The sequence below is a fragment of the Apodemus sylvaticus genome, chromosome 5 (genome assembly GCF_947179515.1).
Source record: "Apodemus sylvaticus chromosome 5, mApoSyl1.1, whole genome shotgun sequence".
In the NCBI taxonomy this organism is placed as follows: domain Eukaryota; kingdom Metazoa; phylum Chordata; class Mammalia; order Rodentia; family Muridae; genus Apodemus; species Apodemus sylvaticus.
In genome coordinates, this window is record NC_067476.1 from 13781096 (window position 1) to 13804775 (window position 23680).

Here is a 23680-nt window from a genome sequence, read left to right on the forward strand (position 1 = left end):
CAGTTCCCGGAAGCGCGTCCAGGCCAACCGCTCACGCCTCCAGGTCTCCCCGACGACGCGCCAAACTAGTCACGGCCGCCCGGAACTCTGCTTACAGGTTGGCATCGGTTCGGTAACTCCAATTCCGTGTTCAGACGGAGTTTGTTACAGCGGTCCTTAGTAGTGACTTCTGGAGGGGAAGGATGGGCTGGAACTCTTGTAAGTCGGGCTGACCTTGAATTCTGCTCCAGCCTCCCGAGTGAGATTTCCTGCATGCCCCAGGATGCAAAGCTTTGCTCGTGCAGGTTTGAGGTTGGTTTAAGCTGTGTAGCCTAAAGCGCGGGTCATTTCCATAATTGCCGTTTGTGGTTACAGCACGTTCCAGACCACAGGCCCTTGGCCTTCCGGGAGCTCAGGAGAGATTCAACACGAAGGACAACTAGGAGGTCCTATTGTAAAGGCTGAAGAATTAAAAAGTTCACTGACACTATATGTTCTTGGGGGAAGTTATTCATACTTTGGGTGTCTTCTCTCAGCGACACAGAAATCTTAATATTTCCATAGAGGTTGTGGTCTGATATTTTTGGAGGCCCAGAGCCGGTCCTCTGTAAAAGCCGTGATTATTTTTTATCTATAAACGAACTACCTCTGTTGGCAATTTCATCTGCATCCTCTCTGATCTATGTCCTAACTATAGGACATAGTCTTTCCTAAAATAAAGATGGCTCGCCTGTGTGCCAATGTGTGATCAGAGTGCCATACTTTGAGCTCACTAACTTCTCTCAGAACTCAAGACAGACTAGAAACAGCAGAGGCAGTGTACCTTTAGTGGGAGAGGGAAGCCAAACTCCGCTTCAAACAAGCTCGCACTAAATGGGGAATGTCTGACAAGTCCGTTCCTCTCTGAACCCTAGTATACTCACAAATAGGATGGGGATAGCAATATCAAAACACAGCTGTCGAGAGAATTTACTAGTGCAAATAAAAGAAAAACTTGGATTTTAATTTTGAGACAAGGTCTCATGTAATCCAGACTTGTCTCCAGTTCACTGTATAGCTGAGGATGGCCTTGCATTCCTGATTCTGCTGCCTCCACCATACAAGTGCTATGATACACAGAAAATATTTGCAATGCCCCCACTCCAATTTATTTATTTAGCTACCTGAAAATATAACCAAACTCCAGGGACAAAGTAAAATGGGGGGGAGGGGCTGCAGCTCCCTTCATTACTTTGTCAGTATATTTCCAACTTCTGAGCCTTAGTGATTGTCTGTAGTTATCTGAAAGCTCCCACTGACTGCCAAAGAATTTACAGGTACACACTCACTCTGCTCTCCTTCTGGAGAGAACCAGGGTCAGGTTGCCTCTTTGATGTGCCCAACATATATTTGGACAGTGATTACTTCTCAGATCTCCAGAATGCTTTGATGTGCCCTGGGTCTTTTAGTTTGGGTTACCTCAAGAAGCCATGCTAGAAGGGTATATAATCAAGGAAAAAAATGGACTATCAGATGGTTTACATTGTAGAAACCAATCCTTGAAGAATAGAAATCACATTTCTGACTTCTTGGAGGGGTGTTTGAATTCTATTTTTAAAAATGGGAGTCAAGAGGCTAAGAAGATGATGCAAACCAACCAACCAACCAACCAAAACAAAATTTTACAAAAGCCAAATAAGTTTCATCATTTTGCATCTCTGTTTAAAATCTTAACAATAGCTACCCATTATATCAAAAGAAAAATAAATGGATTTTCTTCTGATCTCCAGTCACTTTGGTATGGCTCTTCCTCGAAAGATCTAGATATGTTTCATTAGGTATCTTTCTTACAACTTCCCACTTTTCCAACTTTGTTTTAGACCAGGCTATCCTAAAACTCACAGTTATCCACCTGCCTCACTAGTGCTAGGTTCAAATATGTGGTCTACTATGGCCAGCTGATTAGTTAATTCTATTTTTAAAAAAATATTTTCAAAGAGATTTATTTTTATGTATGTGAGTACACTAGAGGAGAGCATCAGATCCCCTTAGAGATGGTTGTGAGCCAGCATGTGGCTGCTGGGATTTGAACTCAGGACCTTTGGAAGAGCAGTCAGTTCTCTTAACCGCTGAGCCATCTCTCCAGACCAAGTTAATTCTTTCTCTTTTCTTTTTCTTTTTTTGTTTTTTGAGACAGGATTTCTCTGTGTAGCCCTGGCTATCCAGAACTCACTGTGTAGACCAGGCTAGCCTCGAACTCAGAAATCTGCCTGCCTCTGCCTCCCAAGTGCTGGGATTAAAGGCATTTTAATTAACCTGCCCGACCAGGTTAATTCTTAATATTGTATCAACCCATTCTCCTTAGTATGCCAGATGTTTTCTTTAACAACTATCACTTTCTAACATGCCATGAGTAATTTATTATATTTGTTTATCTCTAGCAGAAATAAATTACAGGTTGAGGACAGTTTTTACCCATTAAGGATTTTAAAGATTTATGTATGAGTGCTCTATCTGCATGTATTCCTGCATGCCAGAATTCCTGCACTGGAAGAGCAGCCGGTGCTCTTAAGCACTGAGTCATCTTTCTAGCCTCTATACATTAATTTATAATTTTATTATTTTATTTGTTTTCCCTTCAAGTATACTTCTGCACTACATGCAGTGCCCAGAAGAGGGAGTTGGGTCTTCCTGGAACTGGACTGGACTTGTGAGTAGTTATGTTGAGTGCTGGTAATAGAACTTGGGTCCTCTGGAAGTGTTCCTAAATACTGAACAATCTATCCAGCAACAATGATAGAGATTTTTGTCTATTGTGGGAGCTGGGTATAGCCTGTTTTCCAGTCTAGGCTCCAGTTCTTCTGTTTCCTTTGATATTTGGGGCAAGTAACAAGTGTTAAGTTTTGCATTTCTGTCAGTCTTATGAGAATTGAACAGAAAAAAAGCTCCAGTATTTGTACAGAAATTGGCTTTAATATTTGTTATTAAATTGGGGGTGTTTAATCTGTTCAAACCGTCTAGTCCAGGTCTTCACTAGACCTGGAACGGTGGTAACAGTAAGCCTAACTTTAACTGAAGATACTGACAGTGTGCTTTACACAGTAGGAGTGAGAGCTAGGGAATTCTCAATTACTCACTTCGTGGTCTTCCCTATAAAAAGTCTCATCTGGTTTTCCGGAGGTGAAGCCTGTTGCAAGAGTATGAGCAGAGGAGCATTTCATTAAAACTACAAATCCCAGCACTCCCCGCAGCAGAGAGCTACGGGTCCCTAGGTTTTATCAGCAGGACCGCTGGGTTCTCGTGGAGACCGGCGGCCCTGAGTTCCGCCCCAGAGGACGCGGGGCGTGTCAGGGCTCAGGGGAGTCTTTGACGTCACTGCGCAGACGCCACTCACGGGTCGGACGTGACGTAAGGAGGGTTCCGGCTTCGGCCTCCGCCGCTGGCGACGACGCGGCGTGTTCGTCTTAAAATGGCGCAGCTGGATCTGGACAAGTATTATGTGGAGATAGCGCGGCACTGCAAGTACCTTCCAGAAAACGACCTGAAGGTGAGCCGGGCCGGAGGCCGTCCAGCTTGCGAGGCAAGCCCCTTCCGGCCGTGGGGCTCCCGCCGGCCCGCCCTTCTCCCTCGGCGGGATCCCTACCGGGCGCCCGATCCTGGCGCGGCGGAGGGCGCTCCGCGGTGTGAGAGGACCGGGTCCGAGGCGGCGTGACGCGGAGAACCAGGGGAGCCCGAATCCCCCGAATGCTGTCCAGTTCTTTGAGGGGAGATCCCGGGGGATGTCACGATCCCCTGGCCCCCACGGACTCCGAGCTTAAAGACTCTCACTCCAACTCGCCCGGTCTCCGGGAGACGGAGCCCGGCCGAGCGGGCAGTGCTCCCGGGATGGGGTCCTCCCAGCAGAGGTAACAGGAGCTGCTGTCTGCTCCAGGGACGCGGTCACAGTGTGTAAATCCCTGAGAAGTGGGAAGCCGGCGGGCGGGATCGATGCGACCATAGCGGGAGAGAATGACAAGTCGCCCCCGCTTCACCACCCCCCTGAATTGCTTGTTAGGAGTGGTAGTTTTCTTCTGATAATGGATGTGCATCCCGTTTCTTAGCGCGTTGTTCAGCTATTTAAGTGACTAAGCAGTTGCCTATCAGGAAGTTCAAATGCTTTTATGACCTCTGTAACTCAAGGTGTCATTTTCTTCGTTTTCCAAAGTAGGTCTCACCCAGTTCAAGATAGGATTGTTAAAGTAGCTAGGCGGTGTTGGCGCACGCCTTTAATTCCAGGACTCGGGAGGCACAGGCAGGTTATCTGAGCTTGAGGCCTGCCTATACTTCAGGGTGAGTTCCAGGACAGCCAAGGCAATACACAGAGAAACCTCTTTCAAACACCCACTCCCCGAAAGAAAAAGACAAAACAAAGTGAGTGTTAAGGGACTGTACAGGAAGCAAGCTGTTGGTAAAGCACTTGTTTTCAAACGTTGCTTTTGCTAAATGTAGTACTTAGGTTAGGACCCCAGTGATGTTTATCCTATTGATGGTAGTGACTATTCTATAACTTGGATTCAGTATGCAGTAAGTGTATAAATGCTCAACCATCTGAATTTCTTTTATGCTGTTTTTATGATAATTTTAAGGTATGAACTTAAGTCAAATTTTTTCCAAAAAGGATTACATTTTTGTTTGTGAATTATATTTCTCTTGGGAAGATTTTGCTCTTTGTGTGTTTATTTTTCGCTTTTGGTACATGAAGTCGATATTTAAACCAGTCAACAAGCATGCAAAATGTTTAATACCTTCTGTGGTAGTGAAAGTCCCTAACTTGCACTTACATACTAGATGTACACGTCACATAGTTACATAATTGATACTCATGTTTACCCACCTGAATCTTTCAGTCATTGAATTTGTTCTTTCTGCTCAGCAGTTGTTTTGTTTTTGTTTTCTTTCTGAGCTTGGACCTTAAGATAGTTCTTGCTGGGGCTGGAGAGATGTCTCAGTGGTTAAGAGCACTGGCTGCTCTTCCAGAGGACCTGGAAGTTCCATTCCCAGCAAGGACTTGATGGTTTGTAACATCCTGTAACTCCAGTTCCAAGGGATCTGATGGCCTCTTCTGGCCTTTATAGGCGCCAGGCAAACGCGGCTCACAGACACATGCAGACAAAACAAATCATATACATAAAATAAAAATAAGACTTAAAAGCGTCGGTGGTGGCGCACGCCTTTTAATCCCAGCATTTGGGAGGCAAAGGCAGGTGGATTTCTCAGCTCGAGGCCAGCCTGGACTACAGAGTGAGTTCCAGGACAGCCAGGGCTACACAGAGAAACCCTGTCTCAGGCAGAAAAAAAAAATCCAACCCACTATGTACCTTATGGACCTGAGGAGACTTCTGATCCTCTTGCTGCTGTTTTCTAAAGCTTTAACCTAGCCAACATTCTTATCTGCACTGTGCTTTTCTTTCCTCTTCTTTATGGGTACAGAACATCATGTAGCCCAAGCTGCCCTTGAGCCCGATTCTCCTATGGTTTATTTTATTGTGGTATGAGGACTGAATTTTTGAAAAGATTTGTTATTTATATATATGTATGTGTACCTGTGTGAATTTATGTGCACCATGTGTATGTTGGTGCTGGCAGAGGCAGAGGGCATCCTATCCCCTGGAATTGGATTTGTAGTTGGAATGATAAATATAATGTGGGTGTGGAGAATCGAACCTGAGTCTTACACAAGCTCTTTTAACTGGAGCCACTCCAGTTCTTGTTGTGTGCTTTTAAGTTTTATTTTTGGTTTCTCTTGTGTAGCCCCAGTTGTCCTGGAACACACTTTACAGACTAGACCAGTCTTGAACTCATATCCACTGTTTTCTGTGGTGGGGATATGTACACCCAACCCCAGAGGCAATGTTAGAACTCTCTGGAGCTGCAGGTATAAGCAGTTGTAAACATCTGACATGGGTACTAGAACTAAAAAAAAAAAAAGTAGATTTTCTTACTTAGTAGTTAATCAGAAAATTAGGGAAGGGAGAATAAAATCTAGTAAGCATTTTTTTTTTCCTGTCCTGGAAATAGTTTTATCAGATTAATTTGCTTTATTGTCAGTGTCTAGTATATTTTCTATCTCAAAATAGGTATTTATGTGCACATACGTATATGCAAATGTGTACGTGTATATATTTATGTGTGTGTAAAAGTGTATATTTTAGCCTGAAGGAATCTTACCTGATTACACATCTGAGGAGATGGACCAGAAAAAGCACATGGTTTCCAGCTCAGAGCTTTTTATCACTCCAGGTCACCTGTGCCACCAGCCAGTTAGGGGCCAGCTTTTCTCATGTAAACTAAAGCTTCAGAAAACCTTTATATCTTAACGTGGCCAACCCTGCCTCTGCCAGAACTATGGTTTATAGTCTAGTGCAGTCAACCAGCAGACTCAGATCTGCGTTGGAAGACATCTTCTAGAATTAAGGGATCTAGTAGAAAGTTAATGGATGTCACAGAATTCAAAGATGTTTTAACAATGGCTCTTGTGGGCTGGAGAGATGGCTCAGTGGGTAAGAGCATCAACTGCTCTTCTGAAGGTCACGAGTTCAAATCCCAGCACCCACATGGTGGCTCACAGCCATCCTTAAAGAGATCTGATGCCCTCCTTCTGATGTCTGAAGACAGCTACAGTGTACTTACATATAATAAATAAATAAATCTTTAAAAAAAAAAAAAAAACCAAAAGCCGGGCGTGGTGGCGCACGCCTGTAATCCCAGCACTTAGGAGGTAGAGGCAGGCGGATTTCGAGGCCAGCCTGGTCTACAGAGTGAGTTCCAGGACTACATAGAGAAACCCTGTCTCGAAAAACCAAAAAAAAAAAAAAAAAAAAAAAAACAACCCCCAAACCAAAACAATGGCTCTTGTAAAATCTAAGCCCCATATGAGAAAAGTTGCTATAACATTATATAGTACCCTATGCTTCAATTTTGCACAAAAGCTATTGGGAAAAAATTTTTTAATAACAGACTCCAAGTGATTTTATGGGCAACCAATTAGCAGATTAGTGAATCATTTAACTTTCTTTACTCAATATTCCACTCAGAAAGATAAATCCAAAAATGCAACTGCTTATACTGACCAACATAACTAAGTACAAATGAAGTCAATGGTGTATCCCATTAGCATGCTGCAGTGTATGTCAGTAAAACAAGCCCTCCCCGCCCCAGCCCTGGCCCCTGGCAAACAGATAAATGATTGTGCACTGCGTGATGATACCGTTAGGTGAGAACTTTGGTTCATGCAGTTGGCTGCCATAGACGTTGCACCCAAAACCCGCAGCCCTGGCACCCAAAGTCAGTCAGCGATGGTAGCTCCTGGTGTCAACCATGCTCCTTCCATAAGACCAGGTGAATACTGTGGTCAGGCATGCTGGTGGCAAAGACTAAGCCAGTGTCATTGTGTCCATCCAATCCATTCAGCCAGGAAGCTTCGCCTGCCAGGAAGCTGGAGCCTCTCTTTGATTTCCTGTACTCTGGCAGAGGCCAGCGGCTAATTAGGCTCTCTGTCCTCAAGTCCATGATGTATAGGTAGTGGTTGTCAAACAGCAGGGCGAAGACATCTCCAAAGCCAAGCAAGGCCAAGTTTGCTACCTCAGGTGTCTTGATGACCCTATTAGGAAGAGAGTTCAGGGTCATGAGGCAAAGGAAACATTGCTGGAGACACTTAAAACTCCCAAGCAAATTTAGAGCTAATAAGAATTTTGGATAAAAGAAACTGAGGATAAAAATATCCATCTAGCCTTGAAAGGATCCTACAAGTTAACTTATAATTCATATTTTAAAACCACTTTATTTAGTCATTTATACTCTTAAGACATAAAGAACTGACACACAGGCAGGGGTTTACACAATCTGTCAGTTAGGGATGAAAACCAGAATGAGAGAGTCAGCTCCTACTAGTAAGGTACAAAAGCCTGATTCATCCTCAGGAACATCTGAAAGCCTAGGACAAAACTAAATGACTTTTCCTCTAAAAGTACTACTGGCTAGAGATAGTAAAAATTGCCAGTAATTTATAAGCATCTATTAACAGTGGATTCATAGGTTTTAGAAACAACCGGCTAAGTTGGGAAATCAGTCTCAATTTTCATAGGGTGGCAGTTCCTAAATATCAATGACTAAGGCACAACATTGGAGACTCAATACAATAGCTGCACCGATGAAAAAAGAAAAACAAAAATCAAAGAAGCTTCCATGTGTCAAGCACAAGATTGACAGGAAAAGTCAGATGTTTTGTTTGGAGTTTCTAGGAAAAGAGCTGAGGTGAGGTCTACACTTTCCCATGGCAACCCCTTTAGGCTTCTTTGGTTGGGGGGATTAGTTTAGGTGTTGACAAGGACACCAGCAACTGGCTTATGTCCAAGAGGCCGACTAGAACGGGGGTGGCTGGTAAACTCGGCAAGTAAGAGCAGTCAAGGCTATTAGCTAGAGCAGCATTTCTCAACCTGTGGGTACAATCCTTTCACAGGGGTCACCTAAGACCATTGAAAAACAGATGTTTCCACTACAATTCTTAACAGTAGCAAAATTATAGTTATGAAGTAGCAATGAAATAATTCTGTCTGGTGTCACCACAACATGAGGCAGGCTGCGAACCACTGAGCTAGAGCAGTACAGAATGTCAGGGACAGAGAAACAACACATCATTACTGTCACTCAGCAGAGTGTGGGTAGAAAAGGCCTCCCACTACAAGTTCTAGGAAACATGAACTAGATTCAAAGAAAAAGTTACCCCCTTCTAAGACCCCCCCTAGATTTGAACTTGACACTAGGAAGGGAGGGTCATTTTTTTTTAACCTATCATTTACCATGTGTTGGGCATGAAACTTAGTAAGACAGAGCTTCAGTTCCCACAAAGGGGTAAGAGACAACCACCAAGAGCAAGCACAGGCCAGATAACTGCAGTGAGAGCATGGAGGAGTGAATAAACAATTGTGTGTTGTGTCTAGACCTGGTAGCACATCCTAGGAACACAACTCAAAATTTTTTTCTATAATGGGCACATGCTCCTCTTACAATTTATAATCTCTGACTGAAAACAAAAACAACTGTAAAGCTGGCTATGGCAGCTCATAACCAATAACCTACGCACCTGGGAGACTCAGTCAGGAGAATCATAAATTGAAGTCCAGTCTGGACTACAGAGTTAGGCCATCTTCAAAAACAAAATACAAAAAGACAACAAAATTTTGTGATATTAAGGCATCTTATAGGCTGGAGAGATGGCTCAGTGGTTAAGAGCACTGATTGCTCTTCTAGAGGTCTTGAGTTCAAGTCTCAGCAACCACATGGTGGCTCACATCCATCTATAATAGGATGTGATGCCCTCTTCTGGTGTGCTTGAAGACAGCTACAGTTTACTCATATAGGAGACACCCAGCTGGGCAGGCAGAGGGAAGCAGACTTCTAAATTCCAGGATAGCCAGGGCTATACTGAGACCTTAGGGAAGGGGTTATGGGGAAACACCCACCAGGACTATAGTCTGTGAGACTAGTAAAACAGTCACCAACTGGTCCTCAGTGTGAAAACTAGACCAGAGCATAAGTTCATCTTCCTGGACTGAAAATGGAAAACAAAACAAAAAACCATAACAACGTTTATAATATTGGGAGTTAAGTCCAGCATGCCATACAAACTAGGCAGATATCTACTATCAAGACATACCCAGCTCTGTAATTAGCTATGTTTCCCAGTGTACATCAGAATACCGGAATCACAGGTAGATCTTCAAAACCTCATAACAAAGCAGTGGCACAAAGGACAGAGACACAAATTCCTATAAAGAGCCAAAAGGAAACTAGGGGGGGAAACAAAAACAGCTACCAAGTGTGATAAGCCCAGCACCATCTACACAAAGCATGAAGCCAGGCTGCTTGGAAAGGTGAAGAGTCGCCCACAGACTGTAGTTTTGTTGTTTAAGGCCAGCCTGGTCTCTGAAGCATGTTCCAGGACAGCCAGAGCTACACAGAGAAACTGTAGTGAAAAGTAAGCAGTCCTACTGGCTGTCTGCGCCCTGGATTGAGGAACCTCGCTGTTCAAGATCACAGGGATTCTCCAGTACAATGCACTACACACGCACATGCGTGTGCGTGTGCGTGTGTGTGTTGTTGGGGTTTGTTTTGTTTAAATTAGCTTCAAAACTTGAAAGTTCCTAGGAACTGAGGCCACAGGATTTGTGCTAGGATTTCAAAAAGGTTTCCTTAATTTGTGTTTGAAGATGGAAAAGGCAGAGATGAAATTGTTTCTTTCCAACATTAAACCTAGCACTTCCTACCAACAAACAATCATGTAGGTTCATTAGTTAAAGCTTATTTGTCCAAACTCTAAAACATCACTAGAACTTTCTCTGAGGACTCATTAGAGACAGAAGCACTGAACCAGTGTCACCCCTATTCCACCTTACCTTTAGAGCCCTCCCCAGATGGACAGCTCACAGTAAAGGCACAATTCAACTGAAAAGGAGATGGTTTCTCTTATGGTCACTGATACTGCCACCCCTCCACTCCCACCCCTGTTTATCACATGACAACTTGGAGGAGTCAGTTCTCTCTCTCTCCTTCTGGGTTCCAGGAATCCAGCACCTTTCCTCACTCTGTTATCTCACTGATTCTTTATTTTTGTTTTTTGAGTAAAGGATTCACATGGTTTAACCTCTAAAATCACTATGTAGTTTAAGGAGGACTCTGAACTCGATTCTCCTACCCATACCTGCCAAATGCTGAGATTATAGCACCGACAATACTGGCTTGGGTTCTTTTCAAAGTTTCTTCTCACTTTTGGTGCCTTTAGCTTCTAGCCTACTAGAAATACAGCCATGGCTGTATGAACACTGGATTAGGAGATGTGGATATAGGGCTCCTTCAGGACTAATTTTTAGGCTGCTTCTGCCTTTTTCTTAAAGTACAACCACTTGAGAAATGATTCTAAGAGCTCTGAATCCTAATTAATTATTCTATGACTCAGACACAAACATCCTGTCCTAGGTCCTCACCATAAGCACAAATTTAGAAAAAGACCACAGGACATGATATACGTCTTTGACTCTGATGCCTAAATTCAAGTCTTTCCTCAAAGTAAATTCTCTCATCACACAACACTCACGCATGCCAACATAAACTTCCCATTCCTACGAAGTATTCAGTGGGATACAAAATTGTTACTGAAACTTATAAAATTACTGTGGAGAAAATGAATCATAGTTTACCTGGTAAATAGTTTACTATTCAACAGAAGGCCACTTACTGACTAGACTTTATTTGGTCAGGACCAAACAACAATGAAATCAAACTTAAAATATTAGACCAGAAGGAGGCTGGAAAGGTGTTTCCATCTACACCCCCATTTTCCAGAAAATAGGTTTTGAATCCTGAAAGGGAAGGGGCTCATGATTCACAGTAACAGAGGGATGGTACCCTGACCATCAGGTTTCAGCTTATGACACTTTTTCAATTGCTTCTAAAACATTTGCCTGAGTGCAGTATTGTATAGACAACCCTGTTGTTGTTAACTGGTTAGTACTTTTCAAAAGAAGACACTGACCTCACACTCAGATATTCAGTTTTCTCTTTAGACTACTAAACTGTAAAGACTCAAAGGCAGAGCACATGCTGGCCCAAGGAAACATTACCTGAGAATATCATAACTGGCAAAGTCCCACTGGTACAGACCCAGGGCTGAACTACAGACAATGTATTTTCCATCAAAATGAAGTCTTGGCTGTAGGCAGATACTTCTATCCTCGGAGACAGACAGTGTCTTTAAGCACTTACAGTTGATTTCTCTCCCAATTGGCCAAATCTAGAAAAAAAAAAAGGGGGGGGGTGTGATGATTACTAAAGAAAAACTGGTGTTTATACAATGTGGCTTGAGGAAAAAAAAAGTGGCAGCTGTTAAAAGACACAAAGGGAATATAGTGCCAAGACTCCTGTTTTAATCAAGAGTCACAGGCTTAAGTCCTGAGTCTATATGGTCTTAGGTAAAATATCTAACCTTTAAAAAAAAAGATTAATTTATTTTATGTATATGAGTATACCATTGCTCTTTTTAGACACACCAGAAGAGGGCATCAGATTCTACTACAGATGGTTGTGAGCCACCATTGGTTACTGGGAATTGAACTTAGGACCTCTGGAAGAGCAGTTGGTGCTCTTAACCACAGAGCCATCTCTCTAGCCTTAATCTTTCGAAATAAAGATAATGCACACTACAAAGAAAGTTTTAAAATGCAATAAAAACATGAATATACTCTAAATTATTAGCAAACTGTTAAAACAAATCAAGGTTTATATCTAAGAACTGAGGAAGGTATGAGGCATGAGCCTTAAGAGTCTTAGTGCTTAGGATATGAGGCAGGAGGATTACAAGTTCAGTCTGGGCTACATGGCTGAGCCCTCTGAAAATACACAAAGAAACAACAGTAAGGAAATGTGGGAAAAATTTTTTTCTGTGCTTGCACTTGTGTGTGTACATGCCAGTGTTTGCACACAGGCGTGAGTTCATATGGAAGCCTAGGTGGACGCTGGGTGGCTTCCTCAATCACCCCCACCCTATATTCTAAAACAGGGTCTCTTCACGGGATTGCAGCTCATCCATTTGGCTGTATTATCTGGCCGGCAGGCCTCCAGGGTCCCCTTATCTCTGCCACCTCAGCACCATTCCTAGCCTTTTTAATGGGTGCTAGAAATCTAAACTCAGGTACTGACTCTCACCAGCCTCCTGGATATATTTCCTTTACAAATCATAGAAACTGCTCAGCATACAGACAGGTGAATCATACCATTTCCAATGTGTGTAAGGTGATTTGAACTGCCAGGTGCTGCTGGCACATGCCTTTAAGGTAAGCAGAGACAAGTGGATGTCTGAGTTTGAGGCCAGCCTGGTCTACAGAGTGAGTTCCAGGACAACCAGCCAGGGATGCACAATGAAACCTAGTTTCAGGAAAGGGGGAGGGGGAGAGAGACTTCTCCTTGGCAGTGGTCTCCCTTTGTTAAACCTTTTTAGTTTTTATATGCTATTTTTTTCTTTGATGAGATAAATTACAGGGGGAGAAGACTTACCTTGATCTCGTATTTGTCTGCACTTAAGAGGATGTAGTCTCCAGGGCTGTGCAAGAGAGACTTGACTTTGCACTTCTGCAAAACCACCTATAAGCATAAGCATTTACATTACACAAAGAACTTTTCACTGTTCCTGACTACTTGTATATTGCTTTTAAATTAAAATATGAAAATGAGCTTGAATTGTTAAGATATACTAGAATATATAACATGAAACTATTAGGTTAACTCCTAACATTTTTATTACACCCAGATTCTGTTAATAGTTGTGGGAACCTCCCCCTCCCTTCCTCCCTCTCCCTTAAGACAGGGTTTCTCTGTGTAGTCCTGGATGTCCTGCAACTCGCTGTAGATCAAGCTGGCCACAAACTCAGAGATGCACCCTCCTCTGCTTCCCCACCATCGTTAGGTGGGAGCAAATAATCTTATCTTTAGTTGGAAGTGCTAACATCACGACTAATTGTAAAATTGTAAGGTGTGTACTAGGGATGTAGCATGGGAAAACACTTGTTTACCATGTACATGCCCCAGTCTGACCTCTAGTAATGCACTCGGTTTATTATTTATTTCTGCTGTTATTAGGCACAGACATGCACACTTACACACACATACATACACAACATAAACACTCAACCTAAGTTTAAGGAACCAAGTGTGGAAATGCATGTCTTTAATCCCAGCATGTAGAAGGCAGAGACATGCAGATCTCTATGAGAACAAGGCTAGCGTAGTGTACATAGTGAGACCAGGTCAACCATGGCCACCTGAAAAGACCTAGTCCTTAAATAAAGAACAGAAAAATGCCCACAAAGATAAAACAAAATGATCTGGTTTTCATGAGTAGGTGGGCCACAAAGGAAACAGTACCAGACTCAGAATAAGATCTATAATCTGGTCACAGAGATCTGGTAAACTATGCAGTTCTGGAAAAGACCATGTAGCTGGTATGTTGTTCATTTAGTGTTAGAAACTGAACCCAGAGCCTCCCACTGAGCTATATTCTTGACTTAATTGCTTTTTTGGTTTATTAATTTGTAAGATATGAGGCAAAATGCCCATTACTTTACTTCAAATAAATGCAGTGAAGATCCAATAGAACCATGTAAACAGGAATAACAGTAAAAGGCAAAATTCCACAGTACTTGGGGTCATCTGTTATTGTTAGGTCTTAGTAATCTTAAAACTGATGAGTTCAGGTCATGAAACTGTCCATATCACAGGCAAAATCTTGAGACCACACCCACTAAAGTTGCCGGTGATAAATAATTTCTATGTTTAACAAATGAACAAGCAGTTCCCTATCTTCTCACATATTTCCTTGACCTTAACTTTTTTACTTGTTTTACTTATTCAGAGAAAATTTTAGATTGCCCAGCCAACTTCCATTGGTTTTCCTAATGGACTTCTCGTTATCTACCAACCTTACTGTGGTCACTAACTCATGTGAGACCAGCTCTCTGCTTTACAGCACGGCTGCACTGACCTTCAGGTGCTTTCCTACCGGAACACATGTATATGAACCAACTCTCTCTGCTCCTCCCGCAGCCAGCTCCTAGTCACCTTGTTCTGCCCTTCTCAAAATGCTGACCTAACTAGTTTTAGACTCTGTTTCACTATATGTCTCCTTCATAGAACTTAATTACAGAATCCTCTCTGACAGTTCTACTTAACCATCTCTGTGAGGTTAAAACCACCAGATCAGTCCAAAGTCTGTTTTGTTTACTCTTACATACCCAGGCTGTTAAATAATAGCACAGTGATCTTAAGAAAAGTGTGTCTGCAGAACATAGCCACCACTCACTAATACCATTCTATCACTGAACACCCCTCCCTATCTCACATTTTTCAAATACTGATTTTTTTGTTTTGTTTTGTTTTGAGACGGGTTTCTCTGTGTAGCCCTGGCTATCCTCAAACTCGGAGATCCACCTGCCTCTGCCTCCCAAGTGCTGGGATTAAAGGTGTGCGCCACCACCTTCCAGATCAAATACTAATTTTTTTGGTTGGTGGTGATGGGGGTTTTATTTAGGTTTTTTTTATTTTTTTTTTATTTTTTATTTTATTTTTATTTTTTTTGGTTTTTGTTGTGTGTCTGAAGGATCAAACCAAGAGACTCATGCTGGGCAAGCAGACTACCACTTCACTATATCTCTATCTTGCAAACACTTATTTTTCTGAAACAAAAATTACAGTTCTGAATCTGAGGTTATCTTTATGTACCCAAGGCTGGCCTTGTACTCCTAGTATTTCTGCCTTTGCCTTTTAAGTGTCAGGATTATAGACACTACACCCAGATAAAAGTGGCTTTTACATGCTGTTCACTATTATATACTACCATGCCCAGTGAGTGAGTCTACCCCACTATAATTTATCTACAATATACATAGGTCTATCATGTGCCACTCCCCACCAGTGAGGAGCCTGGCCCCAAAGATATTCCTTTGGTCTTCCTACCTTGGTGACCCATTCAGTATGCCCAGTGAGTGTATTCAGGCATGTTCCAGCAGATAAAGCCCATACTTTCACAGCGAAGTCCGCAGAGCCACTCACCAGAATATCCAGTTCATCACTGTAGTCAACACTGAACACTAGTGCATATAACAGTCAGAGTTAGACATGCTTCACTGTCACTGGATCTTTGTAAAAACAGTAGCCTTTATTCTCCTAGCTGTACTAACCAGAGCACTGTAAGAACTGAACTATCCAATTTTATGATAGCAATTTTATGACAGAAAGAAAATCTATTTTAAACCTATTATTATTACCATAGTTTATCCTAAGGTTGAGAAAACTTTGAGAATAATTGAGAGAATTCAATTTCTATTTGTGTTAGCTTCAGCGAGATGGAAATGATGACACCCTTTCTTAGGGCTGCCTGCTTGACACCACACACACTTTAGTTTACGGGGACACAGAAGCCCAGACAGCCCTTTTAAGATCTGCAGTGATAGTAAGGCAAACATGGGAGGGAGGGAAGGAAGCTGCAGAACAGCACTCAGGCTCCTAAGGGCCAGGGCAGAGGACAGGGGTCTCAGAGGTCAGACGCAGTCATCCTTTCAGCTGTGCCTAATTTCTTACCGTCGTACACCCAGCGAATAGTTCAAGACATACAGTGAATATTCAATGTCTGCTTTTAAATGTCTATCAAACTCAGAAGGATATTGGGGACCTAGAGATGAAGATGCTGGTCTTTCCTTCTAAAGACTCTGAGGGAAAAGTTTTATTTTTGTTTTTTAAAAAGAGGTTACCTATTGCTAGAGAAACACTGAAGAGAATGACTAATCTGCCCGGGGCTATCCGATAAGACTTCAGAGAAGACAGATATTAGAGCTGGGACATGAAGGATATATATAGTTTATTAAGAAAAAAAAAACAAATGAAAAAAATTAAGGTAGAGTGGACAGCAAAAGCGTGGATTAAAAGCCCAGTAGTGTCAAGAAACATTTTTAGAGGTAAGGAATGAAATCACCTAGAAGCTGTGGTATTACTGTGTCCTAAAGCTGTGTGGTATTACTTTAATGGATGGGGTCTGTACTAAGCCCTTGACTTCTATTTTGTTTGCTTTTTAAGATATGGTTTCTCCATATAGCTCTGCTGTCCTGGAACTCACTATGTAGACCAGGCTGGCCTCAGACCCACAGAGATCTGCCTGTCTCTACTTACCAAGTGCTGGGATTAAACATGTGTTCCACTACACTTGGCTATAAACCATAGATTTCTAAAAAAAATTAGAGCAAACTAAAAAAAAAAAAATTAATATGAGTTTAATTGGAGGAGTGTTTTGTATACGAATTAGGTTTTAAAAAATACTAAGCACCAGGTACAACATAAGGAACTCAGGATATAAGAATAAATAAGATAGGCAGACGTTCTATTAGTCTGCCCATGAATACGACTTCTAGAACAGAGATCCCCTTCATGATAGCTGAGGGTGTTTGCCTGTTTTACTCACTTAGCAGCCAACCACTAACTGCATGTACTCCGTGAAGATCATACAATCCATAAACCACCTTCTTTCTGCCCAGGGGTTTTCAGCTCTAAGTTTGTAAGTAGAATAGTCTGAATGTCTAAGTGTGGTAGTATAGAATAGGACTGTGTAGCAAGAGAGAAATGCACTGGGGGAGACGGACAGCTGCTTTTTCCAGCATACATAGAAGAGTGTTTCAAAGGCTAAAGAAAAGCAAAATTGTGGAAAACATTCCAAATGTAAGTAACTGAAATGCAGGAAAATAACTTCAGTGGTTAAGAAGAGAAAATGGTAGATTAAAAGCAAGTATGCAAGCCAAAAGAACCAACCAAACAAACAAAAAAAACCTTAAAATATTTGACTCTCAGTCTTATGAGGCATGGCTAAAGTAATTGAAAAGACCCTTGAAAAAGGAGAACACACCCGCCCCCGTGTGCCCCCGGAAGTGCTGGGTCCTGGCTCCAGAACTCCATTCCCAGCAGGCCACAGTGTTGTCAAAGGAGCCTGTCACAAGCTTCTGTTCATCGAACTTCACAGCTGCACAAGTGTGCGTCTGGATGCCGTAGACGCACTGCCCCGTGCTTACATCCCACAGCTTTGCAGACAAGTCATCTGACCCTTGAAGAGAAAAACCAGGAAGGTTAGTGTGACCTAACACCCTGAATGAGGAAAGTCAGTACCCTAAAGAGGGGCTCCATAGAGCCTCGGTAGTAGTTCTGCTTTAAACAGACAAGATAATGTGACTTGTTGGGCCTCAAAATGGCATTAAATTTACTAAGACAGAATTGAAACTTTTGTCTTTTTCCTTAATTTTTCTGGCTATAGAATGACATCAAAGCCCTCCCTTTAGGCTTCTACCTGAAACAGTTCATAAATCTCTGGCTATTAAGAACTTTCCTATTGGATTGGGCCCATTGTCATCTGTGGTTGTATGTTTACACTTGAATGCTTGTTTACTCACGACTCAGTCCTGAGATACAAGGAATGCTGACTAGGAAAGCACAGTGCATTCTAAGATGGGGTAAAGGTAAGCCTCAGATTGCCAGATAACTTTGTACATAAGCTAACTGGTTAATGTCTTGAGCCATCTTGAAAGATGTCAAGAAACTTCAATGAATACTAGAGATAAATTACCCACAGATATTCATATCAAATCACAAAGATCTTAAATTCTGTGGGGGAAAAGTTGGTTTTATTTCTGTCTGCAAGGAAGTAGAGGAATCCCTGAGTGAGTAAAGTCCTGAATGAATGTGTATTTTGACTTGAGCATTAGTCATGACTTGATGACTAACTCTAAGACCAATTGGCCCATAGTAAACTGACAAAAGCACATACAAGTCAGGCTAAAAGGGACAGCAAAGCTTTTCTTAGGAATGAATGTGAATGTTTACAAACAACTGATCAATGTGTGCAGAGACTAAAAACTGCAGCATCTTTTGGTTGTTTACAGTTTGGGACTGGCTGCCTAAGACAGCTCCTCCTGAGACTAAGTAGTCTCTCCCAGTGTTCTGTATCTGTACCTAATAAATACAATGAGGTTCTGGGTTACTGTGGTTGGAGAATTCCACTGATCCCAGCTGCATTACTATGTGTGTCTTTCCTTTCTTCAGGGTTCCCAGGCCCAAGAATGTGGGACTCAGCATGGCTTCTGATGAAAAGGTTACACTAATCATGATGGTAACTTCATTAAATCACCAATCCCAAATATTACATTTTGTCTTAAAATTTACTTTTGGAGGTTCAACAAAAGACATTTTGAGGAACACTAAGTAATTATTCTGTTCTGGATACTGTATTTAGGAAAAGCACCAACAAGCCAGCTTTCAAAAGCTGAAACGATTAAATAAAATTGACCACAAAAACTCCCCCACTAGGGGCTGGAGAGATGGCTCCAAGGTTCAGAGCAGATCTATTCTTGCAGACGCTCTAGATTCAGTTCCCAGTGCCCACATGGCAGCCCAAAACCATCTGTAATTCCAGTTCCAGAGGACCTGATGCCCTCATCTGGCTTCTGAAGGTACCAAGAACACATGTGGCATAGATAGAGATGCGCTCATACACATAAAAGATCTTAAAAGAAAAAATCCAGCAGGGCAGTGGGGGCACATACTTTTAAGTCTCAGTGCTTAGAAAACAGAAGCAGATGATCTCCAAGTTCAAGGCCAGCCTGGTCTACATAGTAAGTTCCAGAACAGCCAGGGCTGCACAGAGGAAAGCCTCTCTTGAAAACCAAAGGGTGGAAAAAAACCCACCTTCAGTTAAGAGGCAGTGTTTCAGAGAATGGCTAAATAACCATTCCTTGTCAAAGACTGTAGGCAAGATTTTCACATGGAACTATTTAGATCTCTGTTTCCCTTCTCTATAAAATGAGGGGTAGAGTTTGCTGGTGATTTGTGATGGACGGGAAACTTTAAGGATCACCAAGGGATCTTTATTGAAATACACAGCTCAGTGGTGAAGTGCCTGCCTAGTAGGTGCAAGATTATGAGTTGTTCTACAGTACCACAGAAAATGTAGAAATAAGCATACAAATTCCACACAAACAGGAAGCTAAAGTATTCTCATTTAAAGTTAAGGAACTAAAACCCTATTATCTCAGAAAGGTTATCCCAATAGGAACCACATATAATTTGTCTTCTAATAGTTGGAAAAATGAAAAGAATTCTATTTAATTCAGTTTGTCAAAGTGCTAATGCTTCAACATGTAACAAATAAAGTATGGACATATGAACACAGCACTCTGTTCTCTTACATTCTGGTATTTCCCGTTTCATAACTCAGTCATCATAAGCCACAGCTCAAGAACCCAACAGAGCTCCTGGCTCCCGGCTCCCGTGCAGCACAGCAGAGCACAGAAAGAATGAGGTCCTTCTGATCTATGTGTTTCCTGTAATTCATTCAGTTAACATCTGTGTTTAAGATGTCTATGTCAGGAGAGAACCCTGCTCTCAGTGCCCTTAATCTGACAGGTAAATAAGGTAAAATATCAATCACACAGTCAATAGTGGGAAACAAAAATCTACAGCAAACATAAAGGCATAAAAGAGAAAACACTTCAGATGAAGTCCACCAAGATTACAGCTGTGCTCGGTGACATGCCAATGTCCTGCAGCGTGCCTCAGGCTCGGCACAGCCGCCGCAGCAGCTCTACGCCAGCACTACTTTTAAGTCAAGCTTTGGTGTGTGTTTGAGGAAAAGATTTTAGCTGGGCAGTGGTGGGGCACACACGTAATCCCAACACTCTGGGAGGCAGATTTCTGAGTTCGAGGCCAGCCTTGTCTACAGAGTGAGTTCCAGGACAGCCAGGGCTACACAGAGAAACCCTGTTTCAAAAAAACCAAATCCAAAAAAACAACAAAAAAAAACCTTTCAAGTTTTAACTCGCTGGAAGGATAAGGATGGAAACTGGCAAGATGACTCAGCTCAAGCTAAGTGTTAATGAGTTCAGTCCCTGCAACCATGGAAAGGTGGGAGGAGAGCCAGCTCTGGAGTTGACCTTTGACCTTTACACATAGACATACACACACTTATACTTGTTTAAGGTTGTGGCATATAGTTGTTTTCCCTACATGGATGTCTGTGCACAAATGCCCATGGAAGCCAGAAAGGGGTGCTGGATCCCCTTGTTACAGATATTGTGAGCTACCATGTGTTGGGAATTGAACCTAGGTCTTCTGCGAAAGCAGCAAGGGTTCTTAACCACTGAGCCACATCTCCATCCCCCAAATAAACAAAGGGGAGGGGAGAAAGAAATCTAAAATATAATTAAGTTAATGTGCTTAAAACTTAAACTTTGAGGGTTGAAGAGATAGCTTGGGGGTCTTGCTGCTGCTCTTGCAGAGACCTGTAACTGTCCTAGGGGATCTGACACTCTCTGGCTCCTATAGGCACCAGGATACACATGGTGCACAAACATACATACAGGCAAAACACCCACACGTAAAATACAAATAAAAAATTAATTTAAAAATCATTTCACTATTCTAGCCATAGCTAGGATGTTATTCCCGTATTTTTCTGTTGTCCTGGGTACTCTTAAAAGCTCTCACCCAGTTGGCCAGTGGTGGCACACGCCTTTAATCCCAGCATTTGGAAGGCTGAGGCAGGCGGATTTCTGAGTTCAAGGCTAGCCTGGTTTATAGAGTGAGTTCTAGGACAGCCAGGGCTATACAGAGAAACCCTTTCTCCAAAACAAAAACAAAAATCTCTCACCCTATATTTTCGAATATACTGGGAATCTCCACTTCTATATCCAACAAGTGAATACATTAACTGATCGCAAACTGAACTTTTTATTATCTCAAATCCACTGTCATTTTCTAACCTTGCTGTTAGTACTACTATCCTCCCAGGACAGAGCTCAGAACCCCAGCAGCCACTTCTGATAGTAGTCAATTCACTATCAAGTTGTGTCCAGTGTTAACAGCTGCTCTTACACTCAAATGTTCCTTTTTAATTTTTTAAAGTCACACTTCCCCTTAGTAACTTATTTCTAGACTGATTTGGCCTGACCTAAGCTATAATGGGTTAAGACTTTAGCTTAGCAGCTCAGAGCCTAAGGGCTCTGAAGGCGAGCTGGATGGTTATTTCCTAAGGGAGCATTTCAGAAATTGTTGGACGGGCGTCAGCTATTACAGTGGTGCAGCCAAGGGGCATTACTGGCATCAACTAGGCAGAGGTCAAGAATGCTACATACCCGGCAATAGTAGGACAATGCATAAAAATATTGTCTTCCACTTTGCAGGGTACTCATAATGGTTCTGCCAGGTATTTGAAAATGAAAACCTACTTTTGGGAAAAAAGAGAACCTGAACTGAAAACGCCATTGAAGAATTCTCAGCTGGAAAAATAAACATCAGGGACGTATCTTGCTAGGTTTAATCACCAACACAGAGAGAAGCCACCACAGCTCTGGGTGGGACCAGGGGGAGAACTTGCAGTGCTGTCTATATGATGTTGGCTTTGCAGGGATGCAAAATGCAAGGATTATGGGATCACTGAAACTCACAAAAGGTTCTAGAGAAAAATGCTGAAACCAAGAGTTGTGTGGAGGAGTCTGATTTTTCTGCTGTGGGGCCCTGAGAAGCCAACCCCAGTTCCTACTTACAGATCAAAAATTCCCATGTTTGATGCTGGAGAATCTTATGGTCTCTAACCATGTACAAACAGGACTCCTGCGTGTTGGCTTCTGCACTGTTCTGTCAGCCTGCTGACAGGCAAAGCCAACAGGATGATGTTCTTTCTGGAGAAAGCAGTACTTAAAGCACCTACTGTGAGTGGGGGCCATCAATAAATACTTTGTATAAAAACAAATTAGGGGCCGGGCGGTGGTGGCGCACGCCTGTAATCCCAGCACTCTGGGAGGCAGAGGCAGAGGCAGGCGGATTTCTGAGTTCGAGGCCAGCCTGGTCTACAGAGTGAGTTCCAGGACAGCCAGAGCTACACAGAGAAACCCTGTCTCGATAAAACCAAATCCAAAAAAAAAAAAAATAGGGGCTGGTGAGATGGCCCAGTAGTTAAGAGCATGGACTGCTCTTCCAAAGGTCATGAGTTCAAATCCCAGCAACCATATGGTGGCTCACAACCATCCATAATGAGAAATAAAGAACCTATGGGCCTGAGTGAGTGGGGCCAGAGCGAGAGGAAGAAAGAGAAGGGGGAAAACAAATTAATTTTGGTCAGTTCTTTAAAACCAACACTGGCTTTTCCCTAATGTAGAAATCACTTGTTAATATTAAAAAAAAAAATAGTAACTACCTTTTCTTTCTTTAGTGGGGGTGGAGTTGGGGCATCAAGTTAGAATTGTGCTCATAGAAGACTTCTGTTTTACTCCCAGTCACACATCCTCTGCTGGAGCTGTTTCTCACTCAATCCAGAGGTAAGTTACAGCAGACCTGCTGCTCATAAGCTGAACACTACCAACCACAGTGTTTTAAAATCTAGATAAAGATTAATACTGAAAAATAATCAGACTTGAGGCTTCTACTGCAGTGAGATCCAGCTACCCCATGCCTGAGTCCTACACAGTAATGTTGGAGCAAGGCTGCATTCTGGAAAGGCAAGCATTGTGACTTGGCACAGTCCTCGGGGAGACTTTGACCTACATATGTCACCCTCCTAATGGAGCATGTTTACCCTCTGAGCAAAGAGCTGCCCTGCTTCTCCTACCTTATTTTCTAATGGCAGACGTTTTATAAATAAGTAGCTATTGACTGACACAAAGTCCACTAGGTTCCTCTCTCAACATTTCAGAAATAAACTGCAGAACAGAGGGAGAATTACCTAGGAACAGCTGCCTATTAGCCATCACCCTCTTTGATAATACCATCTCACTGCTTTCTTTCTCAAAGTGCTAATCTGAGAGTTTCCATAAGCTCACTGCCAAATTCAGGGTCCCACAACTCATCCTCATCCACAGTGAACACTGAAGATCTTAAGAAACAAAGGAAGAGATGGCACAGGAAAAAAAAAAAAAAAGGTGGGACGGAGAGCTCAATGGTTAGGAATGTTTACGGATCTCCTATAAGACTGAGCTTGCTTCTCAGAACCCATACTGGGCAGCTCACAACTGCCTTTACTCCAGCTCTAGGGAATGTGACGCTCTCTTCTGGCCTCTCCAGGTCACACAGACATGCACATAAAAATTCTTAAAAAAGACAAACATAACTC

General features: G+C 42.4%; 1 protein-coding gene and 1 long non-coding RNA gene across 3 annotated transcripts in view; one reads left to right on the top strand and one right to left on the bottom strand.

The window, feature by feature from the left end:
* Position 1: 1 nt before the first annotated feature.
* LOC127685273 (uncharacterized) lies at positions 2 to 22050 on the top strand. Its single transcript, XR_007977811.1, has 5 exons — positions 2 to 97; positions 2602 to 2668; positions 3342 to 3505; positions 18622 to 18688; positions 21756 to 22050. It is a non-coding gene; the product is annotated as an uncharacterized LOC127685273 (long non-coding RNA).
* Positions 6928 to 23680, bottom strand: part of Fbxw2 (F-box and WD repeat domain containing 2) — a 27392-nt gene continuing 10639 nt past the window's right edge. For both annotated transcript variants that reach the window (XM_052182269.1, XM_052182270.1), the window contains 5 exons: positions 17435 to 17629; positions 15499 to 15632; positions 13045 to 13131; positions 11616 to 11785; positions 6928 to 7597 (listed from right to left, as the gene is read on the bottom strand). In XM_052182269.1, coding sequence (XP_052038229.1) covers positions 7309 to 7597; positions 11616 to 11785; positions 13045 to 13131; positions 15499 to 15632; positions 17435 to 17629 — 875 coding nt within the window. In that variant the 3' untranslated portion in view covers positions 6928 to 7308. The remainder of the gene's footprint in view (positions 7598 to 11615; positions 11786 to 13044; positions 13132 to 15498; positions 15633 to 17434; positions 17630 to 23680) is intronic.